This window comes from Mustela erminea, chromosome 1 (genome assembly GCF_009829155.1).
Source record: "Mustela erminea isolate mMusErm1 chromosome 1, mMusErm1.Pri, whole genome shotgun sequence".
NCBI lineage: Eukaryota > Metazoa > Chordata > Mammalia > Carnivora > Mustelidae > Mustela > Mustela erminea.
In genome coordinates, this window is record NC_045614.1 from 151,590,219 (window position 1) to 151,604,863 (window position 14,645).

General features: G+C 38.0%; 1 protein-coding gene across 3 annotated transcripts in view; it reads left to right on the plus strand.

The window, feature by feature from the left end:
- Positions 1 to 1,428: 1,428 nt before the first annotated feature.
- ATR (ATR serine/threonine kinase) overlaps positions 1,429 to 14,645 on the plus strand; it is a 96,549-nt gene continuing 83,332 nt past the window's right edge. Inside the window, exons 1-4 of one of the 3 annotated variants that reach the window (XR_004286735.1) lie at positions 1,429 to 1,655; positions 10,443 to 10,534; positions 11,629 to 11,778; positions 13,285 to 14,162. Coding sequence is in view for 2 of the 3 variants with exons in the window: in XM_032346879.1 (XP_032202770.1) it covers positions 1,597 to 1,655; positions 10,443 to 10,534; positions 11,629 to 11,778; positions 13,285 to 14,162 (1,179 nt within the window). In the remaining variant the exon portion in view is untranslated. The remainder of the gene's footprint in view (positions 1,656 to 10,442; positions 10,535 to 11,628; positions 11,779 to 13,284; positions 14,163 to 14,645) is intronic. The other 2 variants (XM_032346879.1, XM_032346887.1) reach the window with 2 other exon arrangements.

Below are 14,645 nucleotides of genomic sequence, written 5' to 3' on the forward strand. Positions count from 1 at the left end.
CAAGTGCTATGAAGAAAAATAAAGCAGAATGGAGTGAGTGTAACTCTCTAGTGAGTGTAAGTGCGATATTCTTTATGAGGCTCTCTGGTGACATTTCAGCAAACATATGAAAGAGAGGAGTGCTCAAGATCATGGCAGAAGGAAAAGCAAATGCAAAATCCCTAAGGCAGGAGCATATTTGGCTGCCATTTCATCACTCTGATTTATTTTTATTTTTATTTTTATTTTTTTTTAAAGATTTTATTTATTTATTTGACAGAGAGAGATCACAGTAGGAGAGAGGAATGGAAGAGATCACAGAGAGAGAGGAAGGGAAGCAGGCCCCCCGCCGAGCAGAGAGCCCGATGTGGGACTCGATCCCAGGACCCTGAGATCATGACCTGAGCCGAAGGCAGCGGCTCAACCCACTGAGCCACCCAGGCGCCCTATTTTTATTTTTTATTTAAAGACTTTTATTTATCCACTTGAGAGAGACAGATAGCACTAGATGGGCTGAGGGAGAAGCAGACTCCTCGCAGACCAGGGAGCCCCATGCAGGAGAGGTCCTGGGATGGAGACCAGAGCAGAAGGTAGACGCTTAACCCATGGAGACACCTAGGCGCCTCTTGATATTTTTTAGATACCCTATCAGTTATTTTTCTCATGTACTCTGGAACAAATGCAAGCACACTGCATGGCTTTGCCTGAGTAAATACCTATTTTTGACATGTTAACAGTCTCTTATGATGGCCATTGTTCAAATAAACAAATTGCATTGGCTTAGAAAATGTCTACAGCCCGAATCCATTTATTTACTTTAAAAATTAAGCCTACTTGTGATCTCTGTCAAATAAATAAATAAAGTCTTTAAAAAAAAAATCTATTTATAAAAAAAAAAAAAAATTAAATCGTGGGTGGCAGATGCCCATAATGGTGACATAAACACAGTACTGATGTTGATTTGATGAGACACATATAAGAAGTTCAAACCCCTTTTTAAATATTAAAAGCTGGTTGGGAATATCTTCGAGAAAGCCTGACTTGAAGTGGGAAAGAACCCGCTGAAACAGGGAAGACAGGGAGTCTCGTATCTCTCAGAAAGGATGCCGGGAAAGTGACAGAAATCTGAGGGCTTTCCGACAAGGGGAGACCTAGTATCTCGTCAGTCATGCCCTTTACTCGCCGAAATGTCTCTGTTCTCACTTTGGTGATGAGAGGGAGGCAGGGCTGTGCCCGTTAGGCCTGTTTCTTCTCCAGAACCTAGGCTCTCGCCTTTCTGGGCCTCCCAGGGTAGGAGTAGCAAAGAGCGCGGGCTAAAAACCAAAACTCCCTGCGAATCACAGCGCCCCGAGTTCTGCCCTAAGCCGGAACTGCGGTCGGAAATCAGACCGGCGCGCGCTCCGTCTGTTGGCCCCACCCCTTTTCTGCCTCCGGGCCGCCCCCGGGTCCTACGAGGAAAAAGAGCAAAGACTAACAGAGCAGGACGAGCCACGGCTTCCGGGAGGAGTTTTGGGCCTGGCGAGGCACCGTCGGGCGCCGCGCTTTCACGCCAGAGGTAGCTGTGGAGACGCCGGGAGTCCGCGTAGGCGCGGTTAATGAGTGCCGCGCTTCCTCAGCATGGGCGACCACGGCTTGGAGCTGGCGTCTATGATCCCCGCTCTGCGGGAGTTGGGCAGGTAGGGCCAGGTCCGGCCGCTCCCGGTCCCGCGTCCTCTTCCGCCCGACCAGGCTGGCGTCTCACGTGCTCTTCCCCACAACCCCCCAGCCGCGCGCTTGCCGGCTCGCAAACCCTCAAGCCTAGCTCTTGGGGCTGTGTTTCGCGACTGGTTTCCGTACTTTTCTCTCGGAGAGGTGGTTAAAAATATGGGAGGTGTCGCCCCAGGCCTTTGGGAAGCCGGTCCAGGGAGAGGTGTTCGCCGACCCTGCTTGACCTCAGCGGCGCCCGGGAGCTTGTCCCTAACCCGGGGCTTGTGCCCCGCAGCTGGAGAGAGCCGTCCCTTCCGATCACTTTCTACACTCATTTACTTCCGGAAGCCTCTTTCCTTAGATGAGGGACTTGACCCGTGAACTTCCCCGATTTATATTCTTTGTGATCTCTCAGGAAGGACTTGGGGTTTTAGCTTTACGTTTTGACCCAAACTGTCTCTTTAGAAGAAAAATCACTGGTTCTCATTTTGAGCGAGGAAGGCCAATTGTTAAAAAGGGCAGTTGGTTTCTTCAAAATGAAACCATAGGCCGTTCTGAAGACAGGACCCATTTCCCGTTGGTCATCCGTTACCCAATCCGTTATTTTAGTCAGAAGTCCCAGGGATCTGCCACAACGCCCTTAAGATACAAGTGTGCACAGAATGTTGCCAGAATTTTTAAGATAATTTAGTATAGTTTCATTTGCAAAGGCCTGTTTTCTATAAACCGAAGAGTAAGATCAGGTAAACCAGTACCTACCTGAAGAGAGGGGAGGGATGTGGATGGCTGCCATCCACCTTCAGCACACGGGCAATTGCCCTCAACCAGGCCTAAAGAAGGCAGCGTGTTTGTTTTGCCTTTTTTGTTTGTTTGTTTTAAGTTGTAATCCACTGGGAACGAGAAAAACGTGGGCTTGTACCACAACTGCAGTTGAACTATCAGTTGAATAATTGCTTCCCAATTTTTAAAGCTGCTTGAAAACTAAGCACACAAAGCCAGAACTGACATATAAAGTCCATGGGATATTTAATTCCCTTCTTTTTGCGGAGCAGTTGTGTTCATCTCCACTTGTTGGCCATACAAGGATATTTAGTCTTCCTCAGTCACATAAATAAGAGGAAAAATGAAGGAAGCACACTTGTCGTAACCGAATCATTCTGTTTGTGTGTGTGTGTTTGTTTTGTTTTGTTTTTTTACTTTGCATGGCTGTTGCAAACGTACCTTGTGTTAACATTTTATAAAGGAACATGGATACAAGTGCTCATTTTAGGAAATTGATGTACGGATTTCATCTTTCAGGCTCAATGTGAAGCTCGATATTTTTTTCCCATCCTGTTTTAGTGTAGAATTAACTAATATTTTTCTTACTTCTTTTTTCTTCCTTTATGAGACTTGCTAGTACAAGTAATAGTATCTTGGATTTATTTATAGTCTCTTACATCACCAGGGCTTAATGTTACCTTTCATTTCATTTAATTGTGGCTATTCTAAGGGAAAGAATAGAAAAAGTGACGCATGGAGAATTGTATAATAATAGTTTTAACTATCATGAGTTTCTCATTGCAACTGCTTCATTCAAGCCTATTCCATCTCACAGTATCTTCATGATGTAGAATGGAGTGTATTTTATCACTATTCAGTAAGAAACTGTGTTATAGAAATTGAAGAACCAAAGTCAAAAGAGATAGCAGTTATCAGAGCTGTGTTTCAGATTCAAGGAAGGCATCAAGGCCTTTTCATCCCCTACTGTTTTTTTTTCATTAATTGACTGGCGACTTGATTTCTGGAAAAAAAAAAAAATGAGATGTTAACTGTCTTAATGTGTGGACTCTTATGTCTCTGATAAATTTTGCTTCTGGTTTTTGCTGTTAGCACTCTTCTCTCTGCATAGTCTTTGAGGGTGATCCCATCCATTCCTGCCTTCAGCTACCATCTATTTGATGATTGCAGATATGTTTCTCCAGACCACATCCATTTCCTATAGAATATTTATCAATCATATACTGGCAGTTTTAGCTGGGTGTCCCATATGCCGTTAAGACTCAACATAGCTTGGTACCTGGGTTGCTCAGTTGGTTAAGTGTCTGACTCTTGATTTCGGTTCAGGTCAGGATCTCAGGGTCGTGAGATTGTGTTGGGCTCCCAAGTCAGTGGGGAGTGTGCATGAGATTCTTTCTCCCTCTCCTCTCCCCTCTTCCCCCAAAACTCGAGCACTGTCTCTCTCCCTTCAAAAAAAAAAAGGCTCAGCAGAGCCAATACAACTTTTCCACATATCCCACCCTCCCCAACTTTTTTTCCCTCCCATTCACTGAGGTATGGGTATCTCAGTAAATGATACCATAGTCATTCATTTTTCCAAACCAGAAGTGTAGGAATCATTCTTGACTCCCCATGTGCTTTTGCTACATCCTTTGTTCCTCTCTTCACCTTTACTCTCTTCCTAAATAACTTCATCTAAGTCCCATGGCTTTAAATATCATATGTATGCTGGCAACTCCCAAATTTATATCTACCCAGAGATATTATTAGTTTGCTTACCGTTGAACATCTATACCTGAAATGAAAATTAACCTCCAAAGCAGAACTCTTGATTTACTGTCTTTTAACTTGTTCCTTCCCCAGGTTATTGTAAATGTATCAACCAAAAGCCTAGGGGTTGTTCTTGATTCATTTCCTTATCCCTTAATAATCTATCAGCAAATCCTGACAATCCTGCCTTTAAAATGTACTTCTCACCATCTCCACTGCTATTCTTATAATTTCTTATCTAGGCTATACATATATATATATATATATATGTATACATATATATATATATATATATTTTAGCTTTTATTTATTTAACAGAGATCACAAGTAGGTGGAGAGGCAGGCAGAGTGAGAGAGGAGGAAGCAAGTTCCCTGCTGAGCAGAGAGCCTGATGTGGGGCTCGATCCCAGGACCCTGGGACCATGACCTGAGCCGAAGGCAGAGGCTTTAACCCACTGAACCACCCAGGCACCCCTCTTATCTAGGCTATTATTGTAACCTCTCAGTTAACCTCTCTGTTTCCATTTTACCCACTTACAATGGATTTCTCATTCAGCAACCAAAGTGATATTTTCTGGGTTGGGGGGAGCAAAGTGATTTTAATAGCTTAAATTATGTTGTAGATTATTTGCATTACTCCTCTGTTTAAAACTTCTGTTAGTTTTCCAGCACACTTAGGATAAAATCCAAACTTCTCCCAAGGCCTCTAAGGTCCTGTATAATCTCGCCTCTGCCTTTCTCTAACCTCAAAGCCACATATTAGGATATGTGGACTCTGCTCCAGTGACATTGGCCTTATTTTTCATATGCGCCAAGGTCATTCCTGCCTTCAATCTTTTGCACCTTGTTCTTCTCTGAATAGACTGGTTCCATGCAGATGTCATTTCAGAGAGGCCTTCCCTGATCTTCCTGTTTAAAATTACTTTGTAGGGGTGCCTGGGTGGCTCAGTCAGTTAAGTGGCTGCCTTCAGCTCATGTCGTGATCCCAGGGTCCTAGGATTGAGCCCCACATTGGGCTCCCTGCTCAGCAGAGTCTGCTTCTCTCTCTCCCTCTGCCTGCCGCTCTGCCTACTTGTGCGCGCTCTCTCTCTCTGTCAAATAAATAAAGTCTTTATTTTAAAAAAAGCATAAAAAAAATTAAACTACTTTGTAATCACAAGGTATTTTCAGGTAATGAAAGTTGCTTTTAAAATATTAAATGAGACTGGGTATTTACCCTAAAGATACGAATGTAGGGATCGAAGAGGCATGTATAACCCAATGTTTATAGCAGCAATGCCCACAATAGCCAGACCATGGAAAGAGCCTAGATGTCCATCAGCAAATGAATTGGTAAAGATGATGTGGTATATATATATAATGGAATATTATGCAGCCATCAAAAATGAAATCTTGCCATTTGCGATGACATGGATGGAACTAGAGGGTATTATTATGCTAAGTGAAATAAGTCAGTCAGAAAAAGACAATTACACATGATCTCTCTGATATGAGGAATTTGAGAGGTAGAGTGGGGGTTCATGGAAAGAAGGGAGGGAAAAATGAAGTAAGATAGGATGGGGAGGGAGACCAACCCGTAAGAGACTCTTCATCTCAGAAAACAGGATTGCTGGGCGGTGATGGGGGGATGGGAAGGATAGGGTGGCGGGTGATGGACATGGGAGAGTATGTGCTGTGGTGAGTGCTGTGAATTATATAACACTGATGATTCACATCATCACATGTAACACAATATATTACATGTTAATTCAAAAATAAATAAATAAATTTTAAGAAATAAATAAAATATTAATGGGGAATGGGAAGGAGATGAAAGTCTGGGAAGCATTAACATTAGCCACTAGAGGAGATTTGAATGGTGAGAAGAAGCCAGTCATGTGAAAATGGGAGAAGTGTCTGAGATTGAATGGGAAGTTTAAGGGTCTCTAGGTGGGAATGAGCCTATGTTTTTTAAAGAATGGGAAGAAGGATGAAACCATAGGAAACACAGAAGGGACTGGTGTGAATCAAAGGTGGAGGAGTAGCCATGGGCCAGGTCCTTTTTAGTACCTTCTAGGCTAGAACAAGGAGTTATTCTGGCCCATTATTCTCATTATTACTTATTATTTAGGTGCAGTGGGAAACCATTGGAATGTTTTAGACAGGGAAATAACAAGTGAATTCAAATTTTAAAACTGTTTACCTTTCACTCTCTTGCTTTTAGAACTTTTCAATGTCTCATTGTCTTCAGTACAAAATCCAGACTCTTTAGTTGGTTCTTTGAGCTTTGACCTTACAGTTTTTCTTCAGCTTCATTTCCAATTACTGCCTCCCTCTTCTTTAGCCATATAGAACTCCTTATAGTTTCTAGAGCAGCCTGTGCCTTTGCGCATGCTGTTTCCTCTGCTTGGAATACTTCCTTCTTTACCTTATTTTACTTACCTAGCCCCTTTGGCAAAGCTTTGTATCACTTCCAGGGAGCCTGGACTGATAGGCTCTGCCCAGGGCTGAGTATCCTTCTTGTGCTATGTCTTGGCTCTATTGACACTTAACCATGCTGTGTTAAAGTTACCTGTTTACTTTTTTAAGTTTTAATCTACAAATTTTTTTAGGTTTGATGCATGATATCTTGGTTAACCTGGTATTTGATGTTTGCCCCAGAAGAGATAATCAAGTATTTGTTAATGTATCCAGCCTTCAGGAGATATTTAAATTTCCTCCTAAGAATACCCTCTTAAGTCAGTTCCAATGTAGAGGTTGTATAAAAAGAAATGTTCACTCTCCCATGAGTGAGTATTCTAATAGTACATCTAATGAATGATAATCAACTCACCTTTTAAAAAAACTGATTAAAAATGGGGCACCTGGGCGCCTGGGTGGCTCAGTGGGTTAAGCCGCTGCCTTCGGCTCAGGTCATGATCTCAGGGTCCTGGGATCGAGTCCCGCATCGGGCTCTCTGCTCAGCAGGGAGCCTGCTTCCCTCTCTCTCTCTGCCTGCCTCTCCACCTACTTGTGATTTCTCTCTGTCAAATAAATAAATAAAATCTTTAAAAAAAAAAAAAAATGGGGCACCTGACTGGCTCAGTTGATACATGTGTGACTTGATTTTGGGATTTTGAGTTCAAGCTCCATGTTGGATGGGGAGCCTACTTAAAAAAAAATTTTTTTTTTTATAAAAATGACACAAGTTGATAGTGTATCAAAGATTTTGATAAAAATGACATAAATTGTCTTTATAAAAAATTAAATTTTGTAGAAAACTTACTACCACCCACAGTCCTGATTCCTCTCTCAATACTCCCCATTTTACATTTCTAGATGATACTTGCTAAATTACACTTGGTTTGTAAAGACAAACTCTCTTGACTTTGTCTAAAACAATTGGTATTGTAATTTTAGACTTGTAACATTTTTTGTTATATTTAAATCTGTAATGTCATATAATATGGTAGCCACTAGCTAAATGTAGCCACCTGTTGTTTGTCTAACTTAAGATGTTCTGTAAATGGGGGCGCCTGTGTGGCTCAGTGGATTAAAGCCACTGCTTTCAGCTCAGGTCATGATCTCAGGGTCCTGGGATAGAGCCCCGCATCGGGCTCTTGGCTCAGCAGGGAGCCTGCTTCCTCCTCTCTCTCTGCCTGCCTCTCTGCCTACTTGTGATCTATCTGTCAAATAAATAAATAGATAAATAAAATCTTAAAAAAAAAAGATGTTCTGTAAATGTAAGATACATACTGGATTTCAAAGAGTCAGTATTAAAAAATATATATAGATAGAACTGTCTCTAATAATTTTAATATCAGTTACATGTTCAAATTATATTTTAGATAATATTGTTACGAAAATTGCTTTCTTTCTATTAATGTGGCTACTTAGAAAAATTTGAATTGCACATGTGACTTGCATTATTTCTATTGCCTAAGGTTGGCTTAAATAATAAGATAAATAGCACCAAGTTTGTTTCACTTTCATGTAAAAACTACTTGGCCTTTGTAACTACTTGGCCTTTGATTCTATATACCTAGGGTTTGTATTACTTGTCAGTATTTGTTGATTTCAGTAAGTTAGTTTCAGCTTGAGAGGATAAAAAAGTTCTGGAGATGGTGGTGATGGTGTAGAATAATGTGAATATACTAAATACCATGGAACAGTATAGTTAAAGTGTTAAAATAAATTTTATGTTAAGTATATGTGACCGTAATAAAAAATATATTCAAAGGACATTTTAACAAACAAATTTAATTTGATCCTGTCTGGAGCTCTCTTCTAACCTTGGTTTCTAGAACATACCTCTTATGGTTTTCTTTTTGTTTTTCTGGCTCTTTTCCTTTCTCCTTCATTGCCCCTTTAACTTCAATGTCGGGTTTTCTCTTTGGCTTCCTTATTACTTCTTATATTGCACTAATTTTCAAGGCTTCCACTACCACAAACTATAGTAGTGTTAGATAATGTAATTTCCATGAACGTCAGCCTCCTTACTTGTAAATTAGGGTTTAATATTGCTATCATACCGCTTGTGAAATATGCAGTAATGTAGACAGTGTGTTTAGCCTTGTTTGATAGGTATTGTTATATAATGATAATCTATATCTCTAGGCTAGATATTTCTTGAGGACTAGAGCTTTCAAAAAAAATTTTTTTCCCATAAACTCTACGCCCACTGTGGGGCTTGAATTTACCACCTGGAGATCATAGAGCCACTCACAGGCTTTGTGGACTGAGCCAGCCAGGCATCCCTTGAGGGACTAGAATTTTAATTCCAACAGTCTTTTGTGCATCCCACTTAGTTCTTCCCTTGAGACCTTAAATTCAGTATTTCTAAAACTGGTTTTGTTTTTCTCCCCAGACCTGTACTTCCTTCTGTGTTAACTGTTTCAGTGACTGGCCTCACAATTCACTCTGGATTAGAGGCCTAGGTTGATTTACCAGTCTCCTCCACTAACTTGTCTTTCACCTCCCCCAGTGGTAGTTTCTGGTATTTAGTGTGGCATGTTATAGGTGCTCAATAAATGGTTGTTTTTATAAATGACTGTATAAGTCTTCATCCAGTGTGGAAGAATACAGACTTACTACTATATTCTTACGTTCAGTTCTGTGCTGGTTTGTACCAAATCATGGAGCTTAAGTTCGATTCATTCAGGATTCTAAGATACAGTTGCTCTGCTTAATTATTATCTACTCTTAATGTTTATTTTTTCTTGATTAGTTCTAATACTTGATGTAATTATATGCAATTTCCCTAATATTTTATTGAATTTTAATTGTGGAAAATTTCAAACATCAAAAAGAAGGAAAATGATATATCAGTTGCCCATTCAACCCAATAATTATTTATTCATGGCCCTCTTCCTCTCAACTCAGATTACTTTGAAGCAAACTTGAAACATCATTTCATCTATAAATACCAATATTTATCTGTACAGGATAAAGACTTTTTTTTAAACATACCATAATACCATTGTGATACCTAAGAATGATTTCTTAATAACATCAAATGTCTAGCCTCTGTTTAAATTTTTCCATTTGTCATATACAGTTTGCTAATAGTTTTATTTTTGTTTTTTTGTGTGTTTTTTTTTTTAGCTTGTTTTTTTTTTTTTTTTTTTAAATTAGGATCCATTGTAGGATCATAGATTGTAATTGATTGATTTGGCTCTTAAGTCTTTGTTAAAGGTTTCTCCTCTTTTTTTCCTTTAGAATTCATTTGTTGAAGAAACTATGTTGAGTAGATTTTCCAGGTCTAGATCAATATGAATAAAATGCAAGCTATATGGATAATTAAAAATTTTATAGTAGCCACATGACAAAAAATAAAATAGGTGAAAGTAATTTTTAATGTATTTTATGTAACTCAGCATCTCTATTATTTATGCATGTAATTAATATAAAATTACTAATGAGATATATATTTTCTGTACCAAATATTTAAAATTGTGTATATTTTATACTGAAAGCACATCTCAATTTGGTCTAACCACATTTCACATGCTCTATAGCTACATAAATAATGGCTACTATATTGGGCAGGGCAGGTCTAGATTTTGCATATTGGGTGCCTCTGGTATCATTTAGCATGTTTTTTTTCCCTTATAAATCAGTAACATGTTTAGATTTTTCTTTAATTTTTAAACAGAAGGGTATAATGAATGTCAACATTAAAACTAAATACATTTGATAAATTCAAATTTAGAGAAATTTTTACAAATGAAATTGTAAGTCTCTTTTAGGCTTAAAAACTTTTTATCTTACTTAAATCTTATCTATTTTAGTGCCAGTCCAGAGGAATATAATACAGTTGTACAGAAGCCGAGACAAATTTTATGTCAGTTCATTGACCGAATACTTACAGATGTAAATGTTGGTAAGAAACAGTTATTTCTTATATAAATTTTATGAATTAAACTGTTTTCCTTTTCATATATACAACATTATGCTAGCATTTTTCTCATGTAGTTTTAAATATAGAGTTAGTATTCATGATAGTTACTATTTTCAAGAAACTTATTTATATTAACTTATTACATATGTGATTTAGGCGTTTAAAGTAATTCTGTTTACCTGCTTGTTGTCTAGATTTTCTGCTGCTTGCTATGGCATTCTTCTTTGATTTATTAATAGATGATAGCTAAAAAATAGCCATGTCTAATGATGTGGACCCTGTTTTAGCTAGGTCTTACACTAGTGGTTGAGAAACAAATGCCATTTAAAAACTCTAATTAAGACTTGGTGACTCTGTGGGAGGTAGTAAGATCTTGTGAGTTGTTGGAGCAACTCCTATTTGTGGGAGTCTAAGAGACAAATATTACTGACTTGGCAAGATAGGTGTTGCATTTGTCATATCTGTTAAAATTACATGGAAGGGGTAATGTAGAGTAGCATTTGGCCTGTAGTGTATAAACTTACTTCCAAATTCAGCACATATTATGACTTAAAATAGTTAGCCTTTCTTTTTCCAATCTATGAAATTAAGAGTTGCTGAAAAATAACAAAGGACTACTGAATATTTGGAAGATGTGTTTTCATATAGTACTGTCCTTGTTTTTAGACCACTTGCCCTTCCCCTCCCTAAGCAGTTCCTGGACAATTCTCATCATCCAGGAAACACTTGTTTCCTCTATTGTGGATCGGTGCAGTTAACATACCATATTATAATTATTAGTTTGTCTGATTCTCTCACCTAATCAGGTGAAGTTTTTTCCCCCACTCAGATTATAGTACATTGCCAGGCATCTTGTAGGCCTTTAATCTGTATTTGGTGAATTAGTGTATAATAGATGAATGTACATGACTATTAAACATTTAAAATTAGAAAGATAGGATTGTAGAGTTTAGTCCCATCAATTTATCATGAATATTGTGCTGGACACAGTTCTGGTCACCAAAGTCTAGTTTTTTAACAAAAGGACTGCCATCTAATTTTCATGACTCTTTAAAATGAATCTTTTATTATTTTAGTTGCTCTAGAACTCGTAAAGAAAACTGACTCTCAGCCAACCTCTGTGATGTTGCTTGATTTCATCCAGCATATAATGAAGTCCTCCCCACTTATGTTTGTAAATGTGAATGGAAGCCAAGGCCAAAATGAGGCCAAAGGCAGTTGTATTGGTAAGTCCTGCTATTTGTGCATGCATTTCCAATTGGTTTTATGAAATCTACCCTCTTTTGCTCTTCTGAAATATAACATACATTTTATGCATATTTCGGTCATATTTGCTCTGAATTTAAGAGAGCAAAATGGTAATGTTTAGTTTTGTTTTATGCATCTTTACTTTCTTTTCTTATGAAGTAGGTACCCAGGATTGAATAGAACTAATCAAATTTGTTTATTTGCCATTGAATACTTGAGCAGTTTTCTTTTTTCTGTTTTTGATAATCTCTTTTCGATCAGGCATTAGTAATTTGTGGCCCACAGGCTGGCTGCCTGTTCTTTGTAAAAAAAAGTTTTATCAGAAAACCCATGCTTTTACTCATTGTATTTCCTTATTGTCTATAACTACTAGAAAGGCAATGTTGAGTAGTTGACATGGAGGCCATAAGTATTTCACACCCAAAATATTTCCTATCTAGCCCTTTAAATTAAATTTAATTTTTTTAAAGATTTTTTAATTTATTCATTTGAGAGAGAGTATTAGCAGATGCAGAGTCTTAGGGAGAGGAGGAAGCAGACTCCTCACTGAGCAGGCAGCTCCCAAGTGGGGCTTGATCCCAGGGCCGTGGGATCATGACCTGAGCCAAAGGCAGACACTTAACTGAGTGAGCCACCTAGGGCACCCCTTCACCACACTTTTTTAAACAATAGGTCACAACCTGTTAGTAGGTTATGAAGATAAAATATAATTGACCAGAAAATATCATAATATATTGCATGTAATAAATACTTTTTCATGAAACCTTTGTTTCATATATTTAAATAAAAGAATTATGCATATGTAGGCTGGGTCATGATATAAAATGTATCTCTTAGTTTGAGAAACTATGTTACAAGATTCATGAGGACTATGACATTTGTTTTTGTGCACTTGGGACAGAGTTGCAATGTTTGTCCAGGGAATGATAATAGTAACCATTTGTTGAACTTCAAGCACTTTGCTGAGGATTTCATGTGTATCATCATACTTGTTCCTCATGGTAACCTTCATTATTCCCTTCTTAGAGATGAAGTTACCAAGGTTCAGAGAAATGAGAAGTTCACACAGCTCCTAACTGGAAAGCTAGGACTTTTGACTCCAAAATTGGTACTAAATTACCATATTTCCATTGTGTAGGGAATGTTTTAGACTGTCTTGTTAGTGTTATACTTTAAAAATGAATGGGGATGCCTGGGTTCAGCTCAGTATGTTAAGAGTCTGCATTCAGCTGAGGTTATGATCCCATGCCTCTAGGATGGAGTCCCGCATTGTGCTCCTTGCTCAACTAGGGGCCTGCTTTTACCTCTGCCTCTGCTCCTATCCCTGTTTAGGTGTGTGTGTGCGCGCATACTCTTTCTCTCGTCCTCACTGTCAAAATAAATAAAAGCTTTTTAAAAAAATTAAAAGTGAATGATCAGGGATTTAGCAAGTTAACTAGCATTTCTGATGTACTTATTTAATATCTTTTTTGTTTATTTTGAAGAATTCAGTAATTGGATCATAACAAGACTTCTGAGGATTGCAGCAACTCCATCCTGTCATATGTTACACAAGAAAATCTGTGAAGTTATCTGCTCATTATTATTTCTTTTTAAAAGCAAGAACCCTGTAATTTTTGGAGTTCTGACAAAGGAATTACTACATCTTTTTGAAGATGTCATTTACCTCCATAGAAAAAATGCAATGGGACATGTTGTGGAATGGCCAGTGGTAGTTTGCCGATTTTTAAGTCAATTAGATGAACATGTGGGATATTTACAACCAGCTCCTTTGCAGTTCATGAATATGCAAAATTTAGAATTTATTGAAGTCACTTTATTAACAGTTCTTATTCGTATTGTTGCAGTTGTGTTTTTTAGAAGGCAAGAACTCTTTCTTTGGCAGATAGGTTGTGTTCTGCTAGAGTATGGTAGTCCAAAGATTAAATCCTTAGCAATTACTCTTTTAACTGAACTCTTCGAGCTTGGAGGATTACCAGCACAACCAGCCAGCACTTTCTTCAGCTCTTTTTTGGGATTATTAAAACATCTTGTAGAAATGGATGCTGACCATTTGAAACTCTATGAAGAACCGTTATCAAAGCTGATAAAAACACTGTTCCCCTTTGAAGCAGAAGCTTATAGAAATATTGAACCTGTCTATTTAAATATGCTGTTGGAAAAACTCTGTGTCATGTTTGAAGATGGTGTGCTTATGCGGCTTAAGTCTGATTTGCTAAAAGCAGCTTTATGCCATTTACTGCAGTATTTTCTTAAATATGTGCCAGCTGGGTATGAATCTGCTTTAGAAGTCAGGAAGGTTTATGTGAGAAACATTTGTAGAGTTCTTGTGGATGTGCTTGGATTTCAGGTAGATGCAGAGGTAAGTCATTTTTAAGGTTTCTTGATAAGTGTGTATTTTGTTTATAGTGTAAGTGTATATGTATATTTCAGATGTAATAATGAGAAAATAGAATATCTTTAATAACATTTATTCAGAATGGAATGATTTTTTTCACAATCATCTTTGGTTCCTTTTTATGGACTTTTACTTTGAGAAAGATTTCACTAAGTTGGTAATGAACTGCCAGTGGAGTAGAATGTTTTAAAGTAGAATTTGTGAAGTATAAGCATGTTCCATGCATTATTAATTAAAAGGGGACCAGTTAGCAGCTTAATTGCAAAAACTTTAAGCACTAACCTAGATTTTATCTTTGGCAGGTTATATTCAGTCACGTTTAGAAAACCTGTGGGTACATAGTACTAGTCATGCCAAATTATGCCTTTTTTTCCTATTCAGACTGTGAGAGACAGGCAGTACATTAAAAAAATATACGGTAACTTGGGTAAATATTTTACCTCTAAG